A 27,996-nucleotide genomic window follows, 5' to 3' on the forward strand; every position below is an offset into this window, starting at 1 on the left:
TATAAACATAGTACAACTAAATCAGAAAGCTGTGAGTCTAAACAGTCACAGGAATTCATACAACTCCTCTTAGAAACCATATTGTTAATTGTGGGATGTTTCTGGAAGGTAAATTCATTCTTGTCATCATAGAACTGCCATTATGAAACACCAATAGGGTGTTGGTTCCTGTAACAAAGGTTGCTTTTGTTTTTCTCTCCCATCTCGGCAATTATTGCGCTTGTAGACAGACAGTTGTAAATCTCAAGCGAGGTCTTCAAGCATTGAACTACCAAGAAACAAAGAGACAAGAAAGAAACGTCAGAAAATGTGCATTATGAAAGCAATGTGTCAATATTAATATGTACCGGCTATTGACACCACACGTACACGATAGATGTTGGCAAAGGTTGTAGACCGTGTGATACGATGGGAAAGTGACCAATGACAGACATATTGCAAATAGAGGTATGTCGCGAGAATTGATGATCATATTTCCACAATGGCAGCCATACTGCCTGAAGCCAAAGACTGCGGTGTGATCTACATTCTGATGTCATTTGACTCTTCAACCCAAATACAACTCTTCAATCCATATTGACTCTTCAATTCATATAGTGCTCTTCAATCCACATAGTGCTCTTCAATTCATATCGCGTTCTTAAATCCATATACTGCTCTTCAATCTACATAGTGCTCTTCAATCCGTTTAGTGCCCTTCAATCAAGATAGCGCTCTTCTATCTAGAGTGCTCTTCTATCCATATAGTGCTCTTCAATCCACATTGTGCCTTTAAATCCACATAGTGCTCTTCAATCCACTTATTGTTCTTCAATCCATATAGTGCTGTTAATCCACATAGTGCTCTTAATCCATTTAGTGCCCTTCAATCCAGATATTGCTGTTCAATCCACATTGTGCTCTTAATCCATTTAGTGCCCTTCAATCCAGGTATTGCTCTTCAATCCAGATAGTGCTCTTCAATCCATTAATTGCTCTTAAATCCATATAGTGCTCATTATCCACGTAGTGTTCTTATCCATTTAGTTCTCTTCAATCCAGATAGTACTCTTCGATCTAGAGAGTGCTTTTCAAGACAGGTATAATTCCATTCTGTTAATGCTGACAATATCCTCCAGCAGTCGTTTTTTAATAGTAAAAACATCATTCAGTCTTAACAAATTGACACGTTTTATTACAATTGTATTAATATTATTCAAAGCTGTACCGTACAATGCTGCACAGGTATGATTGACCATATGGACTCCAGCCTCAGCGTGGAATACTGTAAGAGACTTAGGCAGTACCAGTGCTTCTTCCATGACTACATGTACTGGAGGTACGTCATAACAAACGCTAAAGGTGTCTATAAAAAAACATCTGTTAGGTTGAACATACACTTGTAATATTAATCTCCGTGGTACTGATCCCGGTCTTGAGAGTATTGATACTTGTAGATTGGTTTCGAGGGTCCTACGCTGTGTTACGCTTTACCAGAGTAAATGGAATCAATGCTTAACTTGTTAAATGCTAATAATGAGTGTGTGAACACCGCTTAGTTGTATATATCGACTGTATCAGGACGTGAGCTGTGTATCACAAAGCGATGCAGGTTGTTCAAGTTCACCTCCACACATTTTCGACGGCCTTGGGAGTCAAACCAGCAACGAAAGGATCCTGGAAGCTAAGGGACACAACTCTGCACCGCGGCGACCTTGACCACTGAGCAACTTGGGTCCCTTACCAACTTAAGAAACTATATTTATTGCGTTTAATTTTATCAGTATGACATCCCCGACATTCCAGGTGTAACACGTTCAGATACTTACGTATATCGGTAGAATATCCTCAACATCACCAGGGTGATATACTAACCATACGGCAAGGTCCTAAACTCCAGCATGTCTGAAATCTTCCCTTCCTTATCCCCGAGTTGTGACATCACACTAACAGTATATCCGTTGTCGGGTTCGAGACCTGTCAGTGTATAGCGTTCATTCGGAGGCGCGTCCAAGAACGTCACCTCCCCGCCCGTAACATCAGCAAGCGTGAGCTTAAAGCCCGTGATACCTCGTTCGCTGATCGGCGCGTTCCAAGACACTTCAGCTTGGTTGAACTGTACTCTTTTCACGGCGAGTTGCAAAGGTTTGTCAGATTTTACTGCAAAAATATAAAAAAACAACCTGATGTCTATATTGTAAACATCCATACCCGTTCTGCCAATAACAACCTCTTTCGAAAAGTGAGAATGGTTTTATGTCGATTTTAGCAAAATACAAGTAATATCTCGATCGAGGGCACCAAGAATGGGCTCCACGTAACATACCATGTAGGGATCTTGTGCGTAACGTGAGTATGCCTCAACCATTGGACTACCACACCGTCCCATTCTTTCCATATATTATCACCTCGTAGGTGATAGTTCTGTAGAGCCGTAGATCGTCCGCCCGGAGAGCGGAAGGTTCGGGGTTCGATCCCCGGCCGCGTCATACCAAAAGACGTTAACAGATTGTCCTTGTTACCCTACCTGCTCGGCATTAAGGGTAAAAAAAACAAGGACAGATCGGCTCGGAATCAGTATACTGTGTCTGAGTGGGGTATTCATGTTAAACTGCGGCATGGTATCTCAATTGGCTAGCACTATAAATCGGCATCAGTCCGGACTAGTACAAGCAACCACACACACACGTGCATGCACGTCGCTATAGAAGTACATTAACTTGAAAGCGACTTTAAATCCCAGTTCACCTCGCCTCACTTCTCACGGGACAGAGGTGTGACTTCAAGACAGGTACGTTGGGCTATGTAGGGGGGTCCCGATGGGTTTTAATGCTTAACGTAAAACACCCTTCAAACACTTTTGTAAACGTAAAATTCATCTTTTTTTATCGTAAATGCTTAACGGAATTTACTGCTTATCTTAAAATGATTAAAATGGTCAAATACAATCTTCAAGACCCAAATGCTTCACCACAAAAAAGCAGGCTGCGCTACTGACGCAGGGGACCAGTCTAGAATGTTTAGCGATTTGAGATTTGGCATTTTTGTGAAACAAATATGCGACCCCAAAAAACTTTTGGGACGATTTTATTGAAAAAGAAGAAAAATTACTGCTTAATGAAAAAGTACCCTAAATTTTACTCCTTACTGCTTATGGGACCCCCATCATGACCCTCATGTAGTAAAGACGCCAGTACTCACAGGTCTTGACTCTGATGGGTCGGCTGTACTTCCCCTCCTCCGTCAGAGTTTCAGCCCGCACTCGGATCCTGTAGTCGGTGTCAGCGTCCAGATTAGCAATGGCGACCTCCTCTGTGTCCGTATCCACGTGCACGCTGTCCTCAGCCGCCATTGGACTCCCCATCTTGCGGTAGGCGATGTGGTACCGCAAGACGTAGCCGCGAGTCTCGTCATTATCAGTGGACGTCCATTCCACCAACACAGAGGTATCGCTGATGGCTGTTGCATCGGCGTTGGTCGGAGCTTGAGGGACTGATGCAGTAAATACAGTCAGATGTGACAGACGTAGGAGAAAGTCAGATGTGACGGACGTAGAAGACAGTCAGATGTGACAGTTGTAGAAGACAGTCAGATGTGACAGACTCAGCAGACAGTCAGATGTGACAGAGTTGTAGTAGATAGTCAGATGTGACAGGCGTAGTAGACAGTCAGATGTGACAGACGTAGTAGACAGTCAGATGTGCAGATGTAGTAGACACTCAGATGAGACAGACGTAGGAGACAGTGAGATGTGCAGATGTAGTAGACAGTCAGGTGTAACAGGCGTAGTGGACAGTCATATGTGACAGACGTAGTAGACAAAGGTGACAGACGCAGTAGACAGTCAGATGTGACAGGCGTAGTAGACAGTCAAATGTGACAGATGTATTAGACAAATGTGACAGACGTAGTAGACAGTCAGATGTGACAGACGTAGTAGACAAAGGTGACAGACGTAGTAGACAAAGGTGACAGAAGTAGTAGACAGTCAGATGTGACAGGCGTAGGAGAAAGTCAGATACACGAGGATACATCAGGACTATGCCATTTCCCTGTATTTAAGAAATGATGTCGCCAATTGAGGTCGTTGAAACAATACCACTGTGTATTCATAGTAATGAGTGATATATGTGATACTGCATGCGCTGACTGCTGATAGGAAACTAACCAAACGGCAACGTCCTGAACGTCATCTTCTCCGACGTCTTCCCCTTCCGGCTTCTGAGTTGTGACGTCACAGTCAGTGTATACCCGTTGTCAGGCCTGAGGTCCCTCAGGGTGTATCTTGTGGTAGGGGGCGTGTTCAGGAGCGTCATCTCCCCGCTCGTGACGTCACTAAGCACAAGTTCAAAGCCTGTAATATCCCGCTCATCAATGGGGGCGTTCCAGGTCACGTCAGCTTGGTTGAACTCTAGCCGTGTTGGTCTCAGAGACACGGGTTTGTCCGATTTTACTGGTGAGGATTAGCAATAGCTGAGACATCATACATTAACGGTGCATCCAAGAATAATCACATGCAAATACAGCATTTGATATAATCCAAATATCAGAGCATATTCTTGAAGCCAATGAAAATGATGAACTGCAGACATTAAAAAGCGATAGGATTAAGAAGACATGTATCTCCTCACATGTTGATGAGTGAATCGGTAGACTATACTGTCCCGTCTCGGTCAGCGTTTCCGCGCGCACGCGCACTCTGTACGTGGTATAGGGCTCCAGTGACGTGATGACAGCCTTGCTGGTGTCTCCTGGAACCTGCAGGCTCTCCTCATTCTCGGGTCTGTCTCTCTGCCTGCCGTAGACGATGTTGTAGCGTACGACGAAGCGCCGGGTTTGATCATTCACGGTTGGTATCCACTCCACCACAAGGGTAGTGTCATTCGAGGGGACGACGGTGACGCTGACCGGTGCCAAAGGTACTGAGGCAGAGTGTATACACAATCACATCCAACCTGCCTGAAAACAATTGTGTTAACCCCAGTAACCCCATTGCAATATCCTTTCCGAATTAGCGTACCGAGGGATTGCTATGGCCCAGTCGCCTACAGCGCAACGATTAATTCTGCAGAGTTGCGTCCCTTAGGCATGTCAGGCTCTTACGATCGTGGAATCGTATCCGAGATTTGCCATGAATATTTACTAACGTAGTAAGCGTCTAAGACATACATCACTTTCCTCACACATGAAATACTGTTAAAACGGCTTGAAACCCAACTCACTCACTCACTCACTCAGAGATTAATAACTGCTCGTGTCCATACTTACTATAGGGTAATGTTTTAAAAACATATTCCTCCGACCTCTTGCCTCTTAGCGCACCCATCCTTGACCGGACTGTGATTATGTACTTCCTGTCCGGGTATAGCTCCGTGACAGTATACTCAGTAACGGGAGGTATATTAAAACGAATTTTCTCCCCTGTCACGGTATCAGAGACCACCAAGCGGAACTCGGTGATGTTGCGTTTCTTTGTCGGGGCGTACCACGTGATATCGGCTTGGTTGAACTGAATGTTCGATGCATCGATGTCGTTAGGCTTGTCGGATGCAACTGAAATATGAAAATTACAAGCTACATGGGGAAATCAAACACGAAAACAGTTTTATCACTATCCCCAGCCTTGGGGCGCATTAGAATTTAGTTTGTTCATATAGTTGTGAATATAAACAACCCTTAAAAGGAGATAGCCACTTGGGCCGCTTTATGTCATCATTATGTCATTAAATGTGAAATTAATACACATCATAGGCCCCTAACTCAGCCTTGATAAGTATCTCTCACATAAGCCAACTTCAGTAGCAAACTTGCGACCCGTGAAGATTCCGGGGTAGTATAGGTCTTCAGCAACCCATGCTTGCAATAAAAGGTGACTATGCTTGCAATAAAAGGTGACTATGCTTGTCGTAAAAGGCGACTAACGGGATCGGGTGGTCAGGCTCGCTGACTTGGTTTGATACATGTCATCGATCCCAATTGCGTGGATCGATGCTCATGATGTCAATCACTGGATTGTCTGGTCCAGACACGATTAATTACAGACCGCCGTCATATGGCTGGAATACTGCTGAGTGCGCCGTTCAAAAAACAACCAAACAAAACAAAGCGAACTTGCTCCCATTGCACACACTATGCACCAGACGGAACCAGTTTTCGCACTCATTTTTCACAAATATCTCATAGATGATCTTGTAAAGTTTCATTCATATAACGTCGGTGGTTTCCAAGAAAGGTTGTCCACAATTTCACACAGTATACCAGTTGAAAAGCATGGAGCAGTGGCCATAAAAACTGAATGTACAACACCAATATTCGAACCCATTTGAGACCGTAACCAATAGCATCAGTGTGTTATAGTTTTTTAGAAAAGTTGTCCACATTGAGAAGCGGACACAGGTACGGACGAACTGCGTTCCTATATCCCCGCCCAACATCGTGACGGGGGATGATAAAATGTTCTTACCTGTACCCTGAAAGACGAAAATTTTCAGGAAAGGCAGAGAATGAGCACTGAGCTCTTCTAGGCCAAAAAATGGCCACAAATGCAATATGTGCTTGGCCTTTATATTTGGTTAACAATGAAGGCCTGCTGGCGATTTGTTTTTCAAATGAATAAAGTGGAAAGGAATATAATACCACTGGCTATTGTTACTAACAACGCATTGCCCTTAAATAGACATTAGAACTTGACCAAACTCAATTGTATGTGCTTTCTGCCTTTATGGGACTTTTGTTGGAAAGCTTTTTCCCAGGCAACTGTAGTAATAACTAGACATTGACTATTGATCCACAACAGATAACCAGCTTAGATGAAGTCTTAGATAGGCATTGAGAAGTTTGGAGAACATGAATACATGACATTTTGTTTGGATAGCAACTTCTTTTATTCTCTATAGGATGTTACAGAGCTACTCCTTGCTTCCAGACCCGTGATGATTCCGGGGTAGAATTGGTCTTCAGCCAGCCATGCTTGCCGTAAAAGGTGACTATGCTTGTCGTAAAAGGCGACTAAAGGGATCGGGTGGTCAGGCTCGGTGACTTGGTTGATGCATGTCATCGATCCCAATTGCGTGGATCGATGCTCATGATATCAATCACTGGATTGTCTGGTCCAGACTCGATTATTTACAGACTGCCGTCATATAGCTGGAATATTGCTGAGTGCGGCGTTAAACAACAAACCAACCAACCAATCTTGCTCCCATATCAGGTGATTGTGATGAAGAAGCAAGAAGTAGCTCTGAAACGTCGTACAAAGAAGGTGTTATCCATAAAAAAGTGTCATTTTTTCACAGCATAGATACTTAAACTATTTACTGAAAAAGAGTAACTTCCATTTCAAAGTATTAAATAAGCTTGCTGTTAAATATCAATGTGTTTGATTCTCCTAAAACCTACGTGTAGTGACGACTGCCGGTTGCGAGTACACCCCCTTCTGTGACGCCGTCTCAGCACGGACGCGGACATTGTAGCTGGTGTCCATTTCCAGGGGCCACAGCACGACCCTCTCACTCCGCCGGGACACCGTCCGGCCCTCGCTGACCCCAGGCCGGCCCAGCTCGCTGTAGGCCACGTGATAGTTGACGATGGCGCGAGCGTCATCCTTGATCAACGACCACTCCACCTTCACTGCCGTCTCGTTGACGATTGCGACTACCACGTCACTTGGTGGATCAGGAACTGCGGCAAATGTCACACATGCGTTAAGAAGATTATTAAAGTAAGAGATATTATTTCGTATTACATTTATCTATACATTTATGGGGACGGTCTGGTAGCCTAGTGGTTAAAGCGTTCGCTCGTCACGCCGAAGACCCGATTTCGATTCCCGACATGGGTATAATGTGTGAAGTCCATTTCTGGTGTCCCCCACCGTGATATTGATGGAATATTGCTAAAAGCGGCATAAATACCATGCTCACTCACTCACTCACTCATAACTTTATGGCATCAAATGAATAGACATAGTCCAACAGGATTAACAGAACTTGTTGAGAACATTATATGTGTTATCTTAACATTAACTATGGTATTGCTTATCGGGGAAATGTGTTTTTCAAATATCGCGCACATAAAATTCAACATAGACGAATTCATGTTCATATCAAAGTTGTATTTTGATTCAAGGTCTGTTTCTTCAATATACGTAGATCAGCCAGATAATAGTCAAAGCCTCTTAAACAGGAATTCCTGTGAGAAAATGTAATTCCATTGCCATGCTGAATTCTTGTCGGCTCCGAAGTTAATTCAATGTGATTTAGATGGTATCTACAAGTTAACGGAGTTTCACTGTATATCGTCATCGTTTTCCGACTAACAGCAACCCATCAATATCATCTACCCAATCTCACCGTACGGAAGAGTTGCGACACCTAGCGGCTGTGACCGCTCTTGTTCACGTGACTTCACGACAGAGGCCACCGTGAGAGTGTAGTGTCTGTCCGACTGGAGGCCAGTGATTGTGTGCTCCTTGGCTGACCGGACAGACATCTTCGTCACCTTGCCCGTCACGTCGTCATGGACGTACACGTTGAAGGATGTGATGGAGCGGAGGATGACAGGGGCGTCCCAGGATAGATGGATGCTGTTGTGGGAGACGAGGGTAGCTTGGAGGTCCACGGGTTGTGGTGACGCCACTTGGGAAATAAACACAGGTAGCTTTATTCGGCTTTCTAATGTACTCAAAGGTGGCATATTTATGTGTGGGTCATGTCAATGGCGGGGAAGCCTGTTGTAGATACGTCTGTAGTGCTCATCAGTGGCGGTTGATTGAAATACTACTAAAAAATATCAAGTGCTCCCTTTTTGCATTATAATTAGAGTTATCTGCCCCTTTGCACACGGACACGGCAGACTTGACCATTCAAGACGTTTAAAGTAGGGACAGTGTTCGAAATGCCTGGCTTTACCACGGTAACTTTGTTTTTTTGTGTGTTGTTTAATGCCGCACACAGAAATAGTCCAGCTATATGACGGCGATCTGTAAATAATCGAGTCTGGACATGACAATCCAGTCACTGACATTAGGAGCATCGATCCACGCAATTGGGATACGGTGACATGCATCAACCAAGTCAGCTAGCCTGACCACCCGATACCTTTAGTCGCTTCTTACGACAAGCATGGGATCTGAAGACCTATTCTACCCCTGCTCTTCACGGTAGTAAGAGAGACAAGAGGGCAAGTCGATGCCATTTCGACCTGACAGGTTTCCAATATACTTGGCAAGTGCGGTTTGGATATCTATTTTGAAACACTGCCAGATGCCAGCTTCCAATACTATTCTGGATTCAAGAACAGAGACAGGCCTATTTCAAGACATTCAACAGTGACAATATTCTGAACTTTCGTGAATACACCTACATTAATTCGAGGGATTGTTATTCATGTGCTTCCACTTATTTGATTCATAGTATTGTAAACTTGAAACTGTATCTATATACAATGTATTGATTATTCATTGATGCTGCCTTGTCATTTACAATTTAGTTTTGTGTGAACCAATTTCTGGGTTAACCTCTGCATTTCAATATTGAATTCACCGTTTTACAATATCAAGCAATTCACACAGGCAATAGTTTTAGAGTTATAGTTGTGAAGCCATTTGTACAGGCAATATCTAAAGAGGTAAGACTTTCATGTCCATGTCACACTGTTTATGATAATCAGAGCTCACACTAAGTCAGCCTGATAATTTCGAGTAGTGTCGATAATTTCGAGTAGTGTCCCATCACCCTCATCGCCTGCTCGTGTCAGTGACGCAATAAGCACCGCGCCTGAGAGAGTGAAGTAGCTCGAAATCAGTTGCTGGAGCTAAATGATAATTTTGGGGAATTAACTTCAATGGAGGCAAGTGGGTAAAGGTTGTTGTTGCAGCACTGCTGAAATCGATTTAGAATACTAACTCTCTCATTCGTGCAACCACTCATGCAGTCACCAATGGCCCGATCAGGCTGGTCGACATCTAAAGAAGTCATTCACACAATCACTCACTCACTCGGGTTTTTACGTACGTGTTTTGGCTTGAATGGGCGTACTCAGTTTCCCATCTCCTCGTTCAGTGTACCCGCGCACCTGTATCTTGTAGGTTGTGTTTTCGTTCAATGACGTCAGCATGCCTCTGTTCTCACGGCTAACGTCCAATGTCTTACTTCCTGTGTAACGTGCCAACTCTTCATACTGGATGCGATACCCCGTTATGTACGATCGTGAAGCTGGGTCATTAGCAGTCCCCCACGTTACTAAGATGGTGGTCGCATTCACAGCATCTGCTTTCACATCATTGGGTGCATCGGGAACTGAAAAAAACAGGAATGATTAAACAGATGTAAGCAGCATCAACACAAAGCATCACCAATGTCACGTACTACCTGCGTCAAGGAAGCCAAGTGGTTGAAACGTTCGCTTGTCATGCCAAAGACACAGGCTCGAGCCTCAAGCGAGTACAATATGTGAATTCTGAATGACAATTCTTAGAGTACTCCATTGTGCAATAGCTTGGTATTGATCAAACTGGGCTATATCACATCCCACTCTTAATGTAAAACTACATTTGAGACCCACCAGAAGAAATGGGACTTTATGAGCGCTCGAGTACAATTGTGATGTGAAGTCATAAAGACGTTTTACAACTTGTGTGCGGACAAAAATATCTTACTTTTCTCTCCTTAGTTCGTAATGCAATAAAAAGAAAACATTATTTCAAACCCTTATCTACATATCTACTTTTAATTCATCAGACATTATGAGTGAGTGAGTGAGTTGGGTTTAACGCCGCTTTTAACAGTATTCCAGTTATATCGCGGCGTGTCAGCTTAATGTGGGAGGAAAGCCCGAAGTAATGCAGGTTTCAGACGTTTACCACTTCAGTGAAACCCACGAGCATGGGTATGGTGCTGACAAACCTAGAAACATAATCGGGGCGAACCGGGATTCGAACCTACAATCATAGGTTTCTGGCGTGCCCAAGGGACGCAACTCTGCACAGTGAATCGCGGCGCCTTAAACGCCTGGGCCACCCGTGCCCCCCATCAGACATTATGTTTCAGAACTGCAATTATTGCATTAACAGTTATAAGTCGGAAATTGAGTTCAAATGTTTGATGGCATTTATCTCTGCAATGAATTGAAGCTTGTGAATTGTATTTTTGTTTGCCGAAGATACTGTATTTTTAAAATATAATGAAAAGTCAAAATGTGATTTTTCACCATTAAGGTCTCATATGTCAAAGTGGGTCATATTTATCTCACCAAATGGTTTTGTCCTAAATCGTATCGGGAGAGATCGGTTTCCTGCCTGGCCGTTGATCTCAGAGCTGATCGTCACCTCATACTGCTTGTCCTGGAGTAGGTCCCTGATTCTGTAGCTGCTGTCACCGCTGCTCCTCATATGATGTAAACGATCACGTCCCGTCGAGACGTCCCTGACGTACACGTTGAACGACGTCAGTCTGGCAATAGGAGTACGTGTAGACCAGCTGATCTCTGCCTCATTGTGGGTGATGTCAACAGCTTGCAGCCGGAATGGAGATTCGGGGACTGAAAGATCCCAATTGGTAAGGTGCAGCATTTTAGAATATTCCTTATAATCTGAGGATTACAATATTTGAAAAACAAAAAAATCGGAAAGATCCATGTCATAATTACAAGATGTCCGAACATTTCTTAAGCTCCATCAGTAATTATTAAGTCGTTAGTGCAGTTCCATCGAAATCTTGTAAGACAATTGGATTTTAGAAATGTATAATTCTTACTTTCTGGGTCAGTTGTGACCATAACGACATCGCTTGGTATTCCTTCTCCAACTTCTGTCCTCGCTCTAACCTGGACCTGGTACGTGGTGGCTGGATTCAGTGCTCGGATGTAAAGACTATTGCCTCTCCCAGCATACCGCTGCACTTCCTGTTTGACCACGGCCCCTTCGTCGTTCATCTGGCGGTACTCCACATCGACGCCCCGGTACACTCTAACTGAGGGGTCTTCCGGTAACTTCCATTTGACCACAATCGTGGACTTGTCGATAGCCTTGGCCGTGACGTCCGTAGGAGCTGCAGAGATAACATAATCACACACAGAGTTTGTAATGAACTCGTAAAGTGAGATCATTTCGTTAGTTAGATGCAGATGTTAGCGCGTTTCGCGACCGCCTGTCTACCAGGACACTGCAACAAAACGATCTCAGCACTAAGACGATCGTAACATGCTAATGCATAAACCTACGATTATCGTAGCGCTGAGATCGTGAGAGGCAGTGAATAGTAGTATAGATGATGGGGGTTCTGCGCAACCATACCTTGACAAGGTACCCGTACCCCCATCGCCTATACTACTCAAAAATCTATTGAAAGTACATGAGGATAGACACGCCGGCATTTCAACACTGGAACTGTGAAACAAACTGCGCTGTAAAACAATGTTAGTTCGGAAAGAACACTCCACGCCCAAGTCACAGAAGAATGATACATACCTACCTGGGCTGTGTTAGTGGTGAGTGACACACAGGCTCGTGTATATAGTGTAGTGTGGGGGACCGGCACAGCACATCGTGACACAACGTGATCGTTGACGTCTACTGCCTTGACTGAGGACATGCTACTGTGCCACACGCCAGATTTAGTCCTGGGTAAATCCACACACACAACTAGACGCTAAATATAACATATTATGTTTATTGAACAATGCTAATTACAAGTCCAAACAAATAACGATATAGATAATGTACTACGAACGTAACAAAACATGTGCACGTTCCCTTGTGTATTCCATGCTGGTGCGACACAAACTCTCCAGGCCGCTATTGTCAGTGCCAGACTATGCAGTGGTGCTCTATGTGTTCAACATTCAGTCTTCTATAAACACCTGGGACCCATATTGTCAGTCATTCCGTGGTACTACTGTAGAAGATTTCTCGATTTCTCGAACCATTTGGCAGGAATATATCATGTTACGAGGTCTTACAGTACGCAGTTAATGGGACAATCCATGTCAGAAGAAGGTGTTACCCATGTCAGATGTACGTGTTACCCCATGTCAGATGTACTATTACCACATGTGGGTTGCACGTGTTACCCCACGTCAAATGTATGTGTTATCAAATGCTAAATGCACATGTCAGATGTACGTGTTACCCCTTGTCAGATGTATGTGTTACCCCATGTCAGATGTACGTGTTACCCATCTTACATGAACGTGTTACCCCATGTCAGATGTATGTGTTATCAAATGTCAGATGTACGTGTTACCCATCTCTCATGAACGTGATACCCCATGTCAGATGTACGTGTTACCCCATGTCAGATGAACGTGTTACCCATCTCACATGAACGTGTTACCCATCTCTCATGAACGTGATACCCCATGTCAGATGTACGTGTTACCCAATGTCAGATGTATGTATTACCCCATGTCAGATGAACGTGTTACCCCATGTCAGATGTACGAGTGACCCCATGTCAGATGTACGAGTTACCCCATGTCAGATGTACGTGTTACCCCATGTCAGATGTACGAGTTACCCCATGTCAGATGTACGTGTTACCCCATGTCAGATGTACGTGTTACCCCATGTCAGATGTACGTGTTACCCCATGTCAGATGTACGAGTTACCCCATGTCAGATGTACGTGTTACCCCATGTCAGATGTACGTGTTACCCCATGTCAGATGTACAATGTACGTGTTACCCCATGTCAGGTGTACGTGTAACCCCATGTCAGATGAACGTGTTACCCCATGTCAGATGTACGAGTTACTCCATGTCAGATGTACGTGTTACCCCATGTCAGATGTACGAGTTACCCCATGTCAGATGTACGTGTAACCCCATGTCAGATGTACGTGTTACCCCATGTCAGATGTACGAGTTACCCCATGTCAGATGTACGTGTTACCACATGTCAGATGTACGTGTTACCCCATGTCAGATGTACGAGTTACCCCATGTCAGATGTACGTGTTACCCCATGTCAGATGTACGAGTTACCCCATGTCAGATGTACGAGTTACCCCATGTCAGATGTACGTGTTACCCCATGTCAGATGTACGACTTACCCCATGTCAGATGTACGAGTTACCCCATGTCAGATGTACGTGTAACCCCATGTCAGATTTACGTGTAACCCCATATCAGATGTACGAGTTACCCCATGTCAGATGTACGTGTTACGCTGAATAAGCAGTTTACGTATTTGTCTGTGTCAGCACATGGGACCAGATGCCGGTGAAGACACGTCTTACCCTAGGTCAGGTGAGCTTCATGTTACCCCATGTCGTGACAATGATATGTTACCCTTTGTCAGTTTTGTCAGTTACATGTTACATTATGATTTGTCCAAACCGCAACACGCCAATCTATGTCATAATAATTACATATTATGCTATGGCATACACACGACAATTCAAATGAATATCACAAGAATATCATAACATTGCAAACGATGATCACATTTCAATTTCAATCTCGCAATCAATTAATTATTTTCTTTATTCATAATAAACATAATTTCAAGCAGGTTCTCTGGGAGGTAAATGCTCGCTCCTACCAAATTTGAGAGTCTTCACTTTTATGGCAGGGGTGCCCTTCCCGTCAAGTGACTTTGCTAAGGAAGTAACCCGGATGATATATTGTCTGTCAGGTTTGAGGTTAGTCACTGTGTAATTGTACACCATGGGGATCTCCTCCCGCGTCTCGACATTAGTGATAGGGTCCACCACATATACAGCAAACCCTGTTACTCCACTGAGGTTCTTGGGGGGATCCCACTTCAACTCCACCTCGTTCGGCATCACGACGGCTGACTTCAAGTCGACCGGTCGACTAACTCTGAACCTCTCTGAAAATAAATACGTACTCTTTCTATTATACACATACACAAGATCATTTCTAACCCGGGTCTTCACGGGTTTGTTTCCAATGAGATCAGTGCAACGTGTGGATATCTCCAGAAGTTATATGGCGGTTCGGATATATGAAAATAATAAGTGAGTGGTGCTTATCTTTTCTCCAGTGGCATATGTCATATTTCCCAACATAAAAACCATATGAATAACAACATTTAAGGAATAAACGACTCGTAGTCGGTGTTTATCGTACAAAAAAAGACTGCAGGGTGAATAAACAATGAGGGGCGCAGCCCCGAGTTGTTTATTCTCCCTGCAGTGTTTTATTGTACGATAAACAACGACCACGAGTCGTTTATTTCTTATATGAAATTTTAACATTATGTACAACCTCTTAAGGATGATGATGAAATGTACACGCTTTAAACATATATTTAGCCGTATTTTAATAATGATGACTCTCTCAATAGAATCCGACCTCGGCAATGTCAGATGTTCATTTTATGCACGGGTGGGTATTTCCCGCATATTTTCACAATCCTCGCGTCGGTTACCTGTACCTTTTCTCCCAATACCGATTGTCAAATCTCTCCCACTTATGGATCATTCGGCCATTGCGTTTATCTACGTTGCCCAGCTACATCTATGGGGAACAACTCACCATACACTTCCCTCACAAAAATAACGTCGTCCAATATACGACGTCATCAAGTTGCGAGCGCATGTTCGAATCTCGAGAAATGACATCATGATAGAACAATGTTTTGAACAATAATCCACACTTCGTTCTTCATTGTTCTTTGCGCGTTATGGCATAGCTATCTTATATTTTGAATTAATGAACATCAGTTGAATCGGCGACTGTTATTCTGTTTGTGTGGCTGAACAGGCAATAAGTAATGCGTATGTAAAATCGACAGAAGCGTCTTACAATACCCTGCAGTCAACAATACATTCAATAGCGGAGAGTTGCCCGCTTGATGGCGACCTCGCAATCAGCATAGATGTGACTGCCATTATACGGCAGTTGCAAATACACTGTCACTGAAGTCTCAAGGAGGTCATCGCGCAACAAATCACGCCCTATACCTCAAACCAATGCTGTCAAAATAATGGAAGGCACATGTGTGTAGTGAAATTAAAGGAAGAATAGATACGCCTAATGTCAGAAACACGGATTCTGGGATCCAATATATGCACCGCTGTTTTTGGTAACCTTCTGACATAAGGTAAGTCAGTTAAATTATGATTTATGTAGGCTAGGAATTAAAGACACAGCAGAATGTTTTGTGAAAATGCATATCAATTTTTCTTTGTTAAGAGAAGAAAGTGAGTGAGTGAGTGAGTTGGGTTTAACGCAGCTTTTAACAGTATTCCAGTTATATCGCGGTGTGTCAGCTTAATGTGGGAGGAAAGCCCAAAGTGATGCAGGTCCCAGACGTTTACCACTTCGGTGAAACCCACGAGCACGGGTATGGTGTTGACAAACCTAGAAACATAATCGGGGCGAACCGGGATTCGAACCCACAATCATAGGTTTCTGGCATGCCCAAGGGACGCAACTCTGCAGAGCGAATCGCGGCGCCTTAGACGACTGGGCCACCCGTGCCCCCCTAAGAGAAGAAAGAGATGCGTCACTCAGTAATATAAGCCGAATAGCCGACAATGCACCAAAAGATTTCAATTTGATGTTCAATGGAAATGGGGATTTACCAGAACAATTGTACACAGAGTTATATACGTAATACAAAGAGATTTATGTAAACTATATTTTTCGCACTGTTCACTTATCTTCCCTATTCTTGTCTTTCCTTCTTTTACATTCAGGCTTAGTACAAGCTATAAATCAAGTGTGTAAATGTCTGGGAGAAGGTGTCCTAAGTTGGAGAACTAATAATAATAATAATAATAATGTTATTCAAAACTATCAATATTACCCATGTTATTTGACACTTTCAATATTACCAATGTTATTTAACACTTTCAATATTACCAATGTTATTTTACACTTTCAATATTACCAGTGTTATTTAACACATTCAAAATTACCAGTGTTATTTATCACTGTCAATAATAATAATACTGTTATTTAACACTCTTAAAATTACCAAATGTTATTTAACACTTTCAACATTAACAATGTTATTTAACACTATCAATTATAATATGTTATTCAACACTATCAATTATATCAATGTTATTTAACACTATCAACTGTTCAATGAGCTAACCATTATCGTAAATGTCCAGCTCGAACACAAACTGTTGACTTCCTTTTTATGTTAGTTCCACATTGATAAGGCAAATATTGACAGATAGTCATTTATGGAGTTAATGTGGCTTCTTGATGTCTGTTATTCTCTTGTAAATGTTTCCTCATAAACTGTAAATTTCTCATTTAACTCGTCAATCGGGATTGTTCGTTTCGCAAAGCGCCATTTTGTCACTTAACCAGCGTGTATTCTTTCGATTCCAACAGAGGTCTTGTCGATTACAAGAAGAGTTTTTGTTTCAGTTGATTTTGTAATAAGTCATATTCAAATGTATTATAAATAATAATGACCCTAAATATTTTTTGTTAGCTTTGTTAATGTTTACTAAGTTTTTGCAAACACGGAACTACTTTATAAGTCGCAAAAAAGGTGGTGAAACGTCCCTGCTTCTTAGGAAGGGATAATTTACGTGTCAAGGTTTTACATTTGTAATGAAAGAATTTAATTTTCCACTGGACAACTACACGTTCCATATGTCGAAAGAAATAACACGTTTGTCTCCTCTCGTGACGGGGGAAAGGAGATATTCTCAATATATAATGTTAAGCGCCCCCTGAAACAGGTAGCCGCTGTTCTTCGGCCATCGGTCCTCGGGCTGATGTGAGCTAGGGTCTCTGGTTGTAACGGGGTATGATATGAAAACTGCCATATAATTAACAGCGAAATATATGTGACCTTGCGCACATAGCGTACTACAGTAAACTACGGTTATACCAAACTCAATTGGACCACTAATTTTAGTTCGTCATAACCGTAGTTCGTTATAAGCATATATACAACATCTATACAGAAAATCTCGTGACGATTTGGCTGAAATATTGCCGATGTGACGTTAAACTTAACTCACTCACTCACTATACAGCAAATGGCGCGGAACCAAAATTAAGTTTGTAATATCCGTCAGTTCGTTATAACTCGTTACAAACGTATTTTACTGTATATCCATGTAGTTCTTGTTCATTTAGCCGTCTTGCTTACGACGAATACCATCACGCTAAGCACCTAAGCACCTACCTACTTTACTCGCCACTGTGACGTTATACACCTGACTGGCGTTGCCGGCGATGTTGCTTGCAGTACAGGTGTAATTTCCGGAGTTTCTCAACCGCGTGAGCCGTAATACGTTCTTGCCATTCTCAGACTTCCGTTTGAGTATTTTCCCCTGTAGCAGCCAGATGACACGTGGCACAGGGTCACCTTCAGCTTCACACGTCAGGCTGGTGGAGCCGGCGAACTTGACCTTGACGGACAAAGTGGCCGGCTTGAAGGTCGGCGCAACCATGGTGTCTGAAACAATGTCACATGTCGAAAAGTTTATATTTGAAATGGTATTCAAACAGTGTAGCCAGGTGGGGATTCGAACCCGGGCATTCGGCGTAACGAGCGTACGCTTTCAATTATTACGATCCCCCTTCCCCTGAAGTTATTGTTTGCCCTACATGTAACGTTGATGGATATTATAACGTGTGTTATAAGGCATTTTTCGCAGCATTCTCTTTCTACTCGTGTATGAACATGACTTCACAAAATGAAATGCAAATAACGTCACCAAACAAAGGATGACGTTCCACAAATTGATCGTAGCGCGACGACTATCATACGTCTATGCTGAAGTATGGGAGTAACGATCGTCTCAACTCTACCATCGGTTTGTGGAAGGGTGCCAAGGTTAGAAAGTAACGGTTTTTTTTTTTTTTGCAGAACATATTGAAGGTATAACATAAAATATTCATTTCCACATCCCACGTGCCTTAGTCTTTTCACATTTAAGGCACACAAAAATCCATTTACAATGCCAAGAATTCATATGTAGTAAATAGTCGAGGGGAGCTCGGAATTCGAAGACCAATTGATAACGGGTTTTTACATACAATCTCATTGAAATCAGATCTTTTACTGCACTTCGTACACCATTGAAGGTTGCGACAGGCGAACCCTGCGCGAACTATGACATTTAGCGTTGATGCCACGGCGCTCATAGATGCCAGATTGTTTGAAATATCCACAAACTTATAATGGCGCTGCTATACTTTCTACTTTCGGAAGTCTCGTTTTCGACATACGGAAATCATGCTATTCAAATGCTTCGCTCAGCCTTACCGAAAATCTAGAAGCTTCGACACTTTTTGGCTGATTAGTAATCTGTGACCAGACGCAAACTGTCCTGAGATTTGTACGTAAAGATATCGTATCGGAGTGAAGGATCTGATTTTAATTAGATTGATTGCGGCACAGACTTCTGTTCGTGTTACAATATATGGCACTCGATTGACATCACCGCTCCATGAACACGACCCGTGAAGATTCGACTTAGAATAGGTCTTCCCTTAACCCATGCATGCTTGTCGTAATAGGCGACTATGCTGTCATAAAAGGCGACTAACGGGATCGGATTGTCAGGCTTGCTGACTTGGTTGATGCATGTCATCGAATCCTAATTGCGTTGATCGATGCTTATGATGTCAATCACTGAATTGTCTTGTCCAGACTCGATTATTTACAGACCGCCGTCATATAGCTGGAATATTGCTTAGTGCAGCGTTAAACAAGAAACAAACAAGGACACATACCTTCAACTCTAGGTTCGATGACAGTCACTCTGTACTCTTTACGGATGGTGTCAAGGGGGTTTGATGCCACACATGTATAGATCGATGTTTGTCTCATGTCTTGCAGCACCTTAATATTCTGGCCATTGTGAGACCGGCCTTTTAAACGTTTTCCGCCCTGCTCCCACCACACGTCCGGTACAGGCCGCCCCACAGCGTCACACGTTAACGTCAGTTCTTCGCCATAGTTGACCTTGTGTCTCAGCTTCGACCGAAGAAACGTCGGGGGCGTCATCAGCAGGAGACGTTCTGTGGAAAAAAATGATCTGTTGAGCGTTTCTCTTGGCGTTATATATATATATATATTAATTTCAGGTTATTCCGGTAGACTCGAAATGATCAACCAAGGAGGAGGATTCCGGAAACAAGATGAAACCAACTAGAGTAAACTACGTTTATAACGAACACGCTTATAACGAACTTACCGATATAACGAAGTTATTTTTAGTCCCGGCAATGTGTTGTATATATCATATATATATGCTTATAACGAACTACGGTTATTACGAACTGAAATTGGTGGTCCCTTTGAGTTCGTTATAACCGTAGTTTACTGTAACTTAAAATATGGAGTTTTCATGAAACATTTTTATAATTATTTGTGATTCTGGACAAATTAAAATAACAATGTGTCTGGATGTGTCACTAAAATAGACAGAGGGAGAATTTTATAATTTGGCCGATGTTGGTAGCAAGGTACAAACATTCCTCGGCTTTACGAATATGTTTCATCAATGTCAACAAAAGAAGTCAGTTACGGTGTAGTAACCTCTGGTGCACTCACTGGTTTATTTTCAGCAAAATAGTATGTGTCTGCTATCATAATCCATCTACTTCGGCTAGATCCATGATGTTTTCTTTTCAACTGAATACGTGAACATGTGTTATCTATCTAACACATATGTTTTACTCATCAATATATTCGTTTTGCCCCAGATCCTTTATTCACATAGCCATAACAACTTACAGAAGAATTGGACATAATCTGTTGTAGTGCCTGTTTTCAGACGTAACATAGGACAGTGTCTGTTCTCAGACGTAGCATGGAACAGCGTCTGTTCTCAGACGTAACATAGGACAGTGTCTGTACTCAGACGTAACATGGGACGATATCTAATCTCAGACGTAACATGGGACAGTGTCTGTACTAAGACGTAACATAGGACAGTGTCTGTACTCAGACGTAACATGGGACAGTGTCTGTTCTCAGACGTAACAATCTACAGTGCCTGTTCTCAGGCGCAACATGGGATAATACCTGTTTGTTCCTAGAAGTAACATGGGAGAGTGCCTGTTCCCAGACGTAACATTGGACAGTGCCTGTTCGTTCCTAGATGTAACATGGGACAATGCCTGTTCCCAGACGTAACATGGGACCATACCTGTTCCCAGAAGTAACATGGGACCATACCTGTTCCCAGACGTAACAAGGGACCATGCCTGTTCCCAGAAGTAACATGGGACCATGCCTGTTCTCAGACGTAACATTGGACACTGTCTTTCCCCAGACGTAACATGGGACACTGTCTTTCCCCAGACGTTACATGGGACACTGTCTTCCCCCAGACGTATCATGGGACACTGTCTTTCCCCAGACGTATCATGGGACACTGTCTTTCCCCAGACGTATCATGGGACACTGTCTTTCCCCAGACGTATCATGGGACACTGTCTTTCCCCAGACGTTACATGGAACACTGTCTTTCCCCAGAAATATCATGGGACACTGTCTTTCCCCAGACGTTACATGGGACACCGTGTTTCCCCAAACGTAACATGGGACACTGTCTTTCCCCAGACGTTACAAGGGACACTGTCTTTCCCCAGACGTATCATGGGACACTGTCTTTCCCCAGACGTTACATGGAGCACTGTCTTTCCCCAGACATATCATGGGATACTGTCTTCCACCAGACGTATCATGGGACACTGTCTTTCCCCAGACGTATCATGGGACACTGTCTTTCCCCAGACGTTACATGGAGCACTGTCTTTCCCCAGACATATCATGGGATCCTGTCTTCCACCAGACGTATCATGGGACACTGTCTTTCCCCAGACGTATCATGGGACACTGTCTTTCCCCAGACGTTACAAGGGACACTGTCTTTCCCCAGACGTATAATGGGATACTGTCTTCCACCAGACGTATCATGGGACACTGTCTTTCCCCAGACGTATCATGGGACACTGTCTTCCACCAGACGTATCATGGGACACTGTCTTTCCCCAGACGTATCATGGGACACTGTCTTTCCCCAGACGTATCATGGGACACTGTCTTTCCCCAGACGTATCATGGGACACTGCCTTTCCCCAGACGTATCATGGGACACTGTCTTCCACCAGACGTATCATGGGACACTGTCTTTCCCCAGACGTATCATGGGACACTGTCTTTCCCCAGACGTATCATGGAACGCTGTCTTTCCCCAGACGTATCATGGGACACTGTCTTTCCCCAGACGTATTATAGGACACTGTCTTTCCCCAGACGTTACATGGGACACTGTCTTTCCCCAGACTTTACATGGGATACTGTCTTCCCCCAGACGTTACATGGGATAATGTCTTCCCCCAGACGTTACATGGGATACTGTCTTCCCCCAGACGTTACATGGGATACTGTCTTTCCCCAGACGTTACATGGGACACTGTCTTTCCCCAGACGTTACATGGGATAATGTCTTTCCCCAGACGTTACATGGGACACTGTCTTTCCCCAGACGTATTATAGGACACTGTCTTTCCCCAGACGTTACATGGGACACTGTCTTTCCCCAGACGTTACATGAGACACTGTCTTCCCCCAGACGTTACATGGGATACTGTCTTTCCCCAGACGTTACATGGGACACTGTCTTTCCCCAGACGTTACATGGGACACTGTCTTTCCCCAGACGTTACATGGGACACTGTCTTCCCCCAGACGTTACATGGGATACTGTCTTCCCCAGACGTTACATGGGACACTGTCTTTCCCCAGACGTTACATGGGATACTGTCTTCCCCAGACGTTACATGGGACACTGTCTTCCCCCAGACGTTACATGGGACACTGTCTTTCCCCAGACGTATCATGGGACACTGTCTTTCCCCAGACGTTACATGGGACACTGTCTTCCCCCAGACGTAACATGGGACACTGTCTTTCCCCAGACGTATCATGGGACACTGTCTTCCCCCAGACGTTACATGGGACACTGTCTTCCCCAGACGTTACATGGGACACTGTCTTCCCCCAGACGTTACATGGGACACTGTCTTTCCCCAGACGTATCATGGGACACTGTCTTTCCCCAGACGTTACATGGGACACTGTCTTTCCCCAGACGTTACATGGGATACTGTCTTCCCCCAGACGTTACATGGGACACTGTCTTTCCCCAGACGTATCATGGGACACTGTCTTTCCCCAGACGTTACATGGGACACTGTCTTTCCCCAGACGTTACATGGGATACTGTCTTTCCCCAGACGTAACCTAGAATGTTGCAGGTATCCAAGTGCAACTGGGCTCAGGGTTTCGTCTCAGATATGACCCAGGAAGTGTCTGTTCCCAGGTGTACAGACATGCCGGAGTTGTGTGGCAAACCTACACCACGAGTGACGTTTTTGTTATTCATCTGGTATCTACTTAAAATAGTATATGGTTAACCTAGCATCAGTTTCATCTAGTTTGTAGGTAATCCAATATGTAAGTCATCAAGACTCTAACATCATGGTATCTTGGTAATCTCGAATCTGGGTCATCTAGAACTAGGTCATCTTGTATCTAGGTCACATGTATTTAGTTCATGAAGTAACTTGATCAGTTAGTGAGTGAGTGAGTGAGTTTTGGTTATACGCCGCCTTTAGCAATATTACAGCAATATCACGGCGGGGGCACCAGAAATGGGCTTCATACATTGTACCCATGTCAGGAATCGAACCCGGGTCCTCTGCGTGACGAGCGAACGCTTTAACTATTATAACCATTACCCTTATAACCGCCCTGTTACTAAGTAAGTCATATATATGTAGGTCAGCTAGTGTCTGGGTCATACGGTATCAGGTCATCTAGCATGCGAACGTATATGTCTGAGTAATCTTGTGCGTAGCTCATCTTGTACGTAGGCTATATCGTTGCTTATAATATATCTTGAAGCATGTTGTATGTAGGTCATCTTGTATGTTGGTCATATATTGGTTATCTGGTATCTGGATCATTAAGTATTAAGTATTAAGTATTTAAGTCATCTATGCTGTTCTATGTATGAAACTGATATAAAGAAGATGATGGACTAACGTGGACTTTATTATTTTATGATAGATAGATAGATAGATAGATAGATAGATAGATAGATAGATAGATAGATAGATAGATAGATAGATAGATAGATAGATAGATAGATAGATTGTATGCAGGTCATCTAGCATCGGGGTCATCTAGTATTGGATTAAATAGTATGTAGGTCATCCAGTTCGTGGGTATGCTGGCGATGGTTCTCTTTTCCAATCTATCATGTATACGTTTCCACAGTTTCCGCAATTTAACGCTGTACTAGAATACTAATTATTTCAGAATTCCTGGTCGATAAAAGAAACGCCCTGTTGGTGCATTTCGTTACTGCCTTGAGATCTTCTTTATTACTGATGGACTTTTGAAGGGCGTCTGGTACTACTATTCAGCTACAAGAGTTACATATTTCTAAAACAGATCTTATTTAGCTGTGTTGACAGCATTGCAGTATTTCCCTGCAGTTCCAGTCTCACCATCTGGACAACCTTATGAAAAGTACATGCAATCGTACATCGTGTGCGTCAGTTACTTAAGACTGTTGGCGTAACCACTGTGAGATCTGTCAACAAGGCATGAAGCAGAGGAGCATAAACCACGTCCACATCTCCAGCGCCGACAGCTTTGGCATCATATTTGACTATTACGCAGTAAATTAAAAAAACATCAAATACAAACTTTTGATTTATTATTTCGTAACTTTTTCAAAAAGACAGATATTTATATGGGTATGTACAGGCCTACACCGCAAGTGATAATAAAGAGAAGGCTCCGCCAGTGCTGTACACAAGCCTTGGTGATCATTTCCATCATGTGTTTATAACATTTAATTCATATGCATTTTCTGTTTTTTAATCTCATTGAACTCAAATCCTGCAAAGCAGTCATGCTTCATAAAAGAATGATGTTTATTACCATTACCATTTTTTTTTTTTTTTTTTTTTTTTTTATGAAACTATCTACTTCCCAATCCAATTCAGAGTAAGATGACAGGAGTATTTAAGCAATGGATTTGCACAGATAACATCCGCCTGGTGTTTGACGTCGCGTTCAATATTATTGCACTTATAAAGTTGTACAACAGTTTGCGTTTTATAATGTCATCCAACTAGTCATCACACATTAAGCTATGTCCAGGTGCTGTTAGTTGTTTTCCTGGCTTCACATGAGCTTACACAGGTCTAGTTGACAAGCTGTATAAGAAACATATATTCCACAGTCTATGCGGTACAGTTTACTGTGGATTTTATAAAAATTTGTTTAGTTCAGGGCATCTGGCGGACATGTGTGCCAATGACCAGTTTTATGTTCTCTTATCTTGGTCCGTACGGATTTGTTCCACACAATCCATGATGGAACATGATAAAATGAATAATTGTAGACCAAAATTCATACTTCTTTGCTACATTGAGAAGATCATGTGTTACAGACCTACTTTTGTGACTGCCTTATATATTGGCCACACTTGAAATAGAATACCTTTTTTCAGGACAATCTGTCTCCACTTGGCATCTCTCGAGGGCCTTTAGGATTCTAAATGAGTATTGATAACGAAACATGCATATATTGTGTTCGATTTCATGTCCAGTATATGGTTACCTTGTCTAAAAGAACATGACTGGTTGAGTTTTATTCCCCCTTTAAACACTACGACACAGCGTTTGCTTGCATTACATGTCAGTCTCCATTGGCAAGCATATTGATGTACAGTGTGTAAGGACATGCATAGGCCACTACTTGTTTATGAGGGTTGTGCCATCCGCGAGTAGGACAACTGGGAAGTGGTGACGACCACACACAACACCCTCTGTTTAATCGTCAAGGTGGGTCATAAACTCGTTAATATACACAAGGAACATCCACAAGGAACATCCACGGGGATAAGACGCGCCCTTGCCCTACACCTTGTCCGATTGGGAACGTTCAACTTGTCTCTCCAGCATACCTGACACATGTAGTAGATTCGAGGTATGTCTGACGTATAATTTGCCAGGTTTTCCCTTGACTACAGAGGATGAATAGTTTCAGGAAGAATCTGTTGTGCCAGATGCGATCAAACGCTTGCTCATTATCAAGAAACACAGTGTATACAGTGGAAGATATTTCCGTGGAGAAAGATATGACTTATCTGAGTATATAGGTAGATGTGTTTGCACCATGCTCTCGCCTGAAGCCACGTTGTAATCTATGTGGGAAGTCGGGCTCCATATATTTCAAATACTTCTCAATTCTTTCCAACAGGATCTTTTCAAACAGTTTTTACACCATGGACGTCTGGGTGATACATCTGTAATTTGCAGGTACCGACCTGTCCTTATTTTGGCCCATATATATTGTAATAGTTGTCAGATCTTAACAATGCAGGGGGGTAGCAAGTACGTTTCATCATGGTAAACAGCTGGGTTAAATGTTTAGGACCAAATCTCAAGCGAAATAAATATGTTCATTTGTGATGTGGCCCGGTCCTGGCGATCTTCTCATTTTTAAGCTTGTATCAGTCGCTTCGGTTCGCATATTTCTAGATCCGTCTTAAATATTGGAAGTGGTATCTTTGAGATCTGCTCAATTCCGCCTCAATACGAAAGTCGGTATCAAACTCCGGCCGGTCAAATGTGATAGTAATTCTGCATAGTTGTCTACCCACATGTTGTGCATTGAAGGTATAATGCAACAACGTTCTTTGAAATCAAATTGTGTTTTTCTTCACGTGTTTTTTTAAATCCTGTAGAATTCAGCAACATCTTGAGGTTATTTCAACATATTTTTCATTTTTCCATTGTCTCTCAATCTGTCTTTTACAGTGCCGAAAGTCACATTTAGCCTGTTTGTATAGGGTATACGAGTCGTTACCGGCACCCCGAGGCCTGCCTTCGGCTGACCACACCCTTCTCGCCTAGCGCATCTGGTAATGATAGAGGTCAAGGTTCGAATCGTTCCAGTAAGATTTCAGGTACGGCCTATAGTGTCCACGTGGTATACATCTTGCAGCAGACGTCCACAGTGGACCGACAATGAAGTCATAATTCCTCTCTATCACATCAGCTCCTTTATTGCTAGTGTCAGGCACTACATCCCCAGCCAATCTGTTAACATCGGCTTGGTACATACAGAGTTCTAGGTGACTAGCTTTTGACCATTTGTGTGGAGTAGACGTCACACCAGCTCCTTTATTGCCAGTGTCAGGCACTACATCACCAACCAATCTGTAAACCTCGGCTTGGTACATGCAAAGTTCCAGGTGACTAGCTTTTGACCATTTGTGTGGAGTAGACGTCACACCAGCTCCTTTATTGCCAGTGTCAGGCACTTCATCACCAATCAATCTGAGAACCTCGGCTTGGTACATGCAAAGTTCCAGGTGACTAGCTTTTGACCATTTGTGTGGAGTAGACGTCACATCGGCTCCTTTATTGCCAGTGTCAGGCACTACATCACCAATCAATCTGAGAACCTCGGCTTGGTACATACAGAGTTCTAGGTGACTAGCTTTTGACCATTTGTGTGGAGTAGACGTCACACCAGCTCCTTTATTGCCAGTGTCAGGCACTACATCACCAATCAATCTGAGAACCTCGGCTTGGTACATGCAAAGTTCCAGGTGACTAGCTTTTGACCATTTGTGTGGAGTAGACGTCACACCAGCTCCTTTATTGCCAGTGTCAGGCACTACATCACCAATCAATCTGAGAACCTCGGCTTGGTACATACAGAGTTCCAGGTGACTAGCTTTTGACCATTTGTGTGGAGTAGACGTCACATCGGCTCCTTTATTGCCAGTGTCAGGCACTACATCACCAATCAATCTGAGAACCTCGGCTTGGTACATGCAAAGTTCCAGGTGACAAGCTTTTGACCATTTGTGTGGAGTAGACGTCACACCGGCTCCTTTATTGCCAGTGTCAGGCACTACATCACCAACCAATCTGAGAACATCGGCTTGGTACATGCAAAGTTCCAGGTGACAAGCTTTTGACCATTTGTGTGGAGTAGACGTCACACCGGCTCCTTTATTGCCAG

The 27,996-nt window shown here is 43.2% G+C and overlaps 1 protein-coding gene across 4 annotated transcripts in view; it reads right to left on the reverse strand.

Moving 5' to 3' along the window:
- LOC139479101 (protein sidekick-1-like) overlaps positions 1-27,996 on the reverse strand; it is a 101,928-nt gene that overhangs the window by 42,780 nt on the left and 31,152 nt on the right. For 2 of the 4 annotated variants that reach the window (XM_071261867.1, XM_071261864.1), the window contains exons 7-19: positions 19,662-19,949; positions 18,106-18,378; positions 14,521-14,811; positions 11,733-12,026; positions 11,230-11,517; positions 9,993-10,277; positions 8,331-8,615; positions 7,378-7,659; positions 5,248-5,532; positions 4,611-4,901; positions 4,148-4,432; positions 3,181-3,471; positions 1,855-2,139 (exon numbers count right to left, since the gene is read on the reverse strand). In XM_071261867.1, coding sequence (XP_071117968.1) covers positions 1,855-2,139; positions 3,181-3,471; positions 4,148-4,432; positions 4,611-4,901; positions 5,248-5,532; positions 7,378-7,659; positions 8,331-8,615; positions 9,993-10,277; positions 11,230-11,517; positions 11,733-12,026; positions 14,521-14,811; positions 18,106-18,378; positions 19,662-19,949 — 3,723 coding nt within the window. The remainder of the gene's footprint in view (positions 1-1,854; positions 2,140-3,180; positions 3,472-4,147; positions 4,433-4,610; positions 4,902-5,247; positions 5,533-7,377; positions 7,660-8,330; positions 8,616-9,992; positions 10,278-11,229; positions 11,518-11,732; positions 12,027-14,520; positions 14,812-18,105; positions 18,379-19,661; positions 19,950-27,996) is intronic. The other 2 variants (XM_071261866.1, XM_071261865.1) reach the window with 2 other exon arrangements.

Source organism: Haliotis cracherodii, unplaced genomic scaffold, assembly GCF_022045235.1.
Source record: "Haliotis cracherodii isolate W230 unplaced genomic scaffold, xgHalCrac1.p SCAF_4, whole genome shotgun sequence".
In the NCBI taxonomy this organism is placed as follows: Eukaryota; Metazoa; Mollusca; class Gastropoda; order Lepetellida; family Haliotidae; genus Haliotis; species Haliotis cracherodii.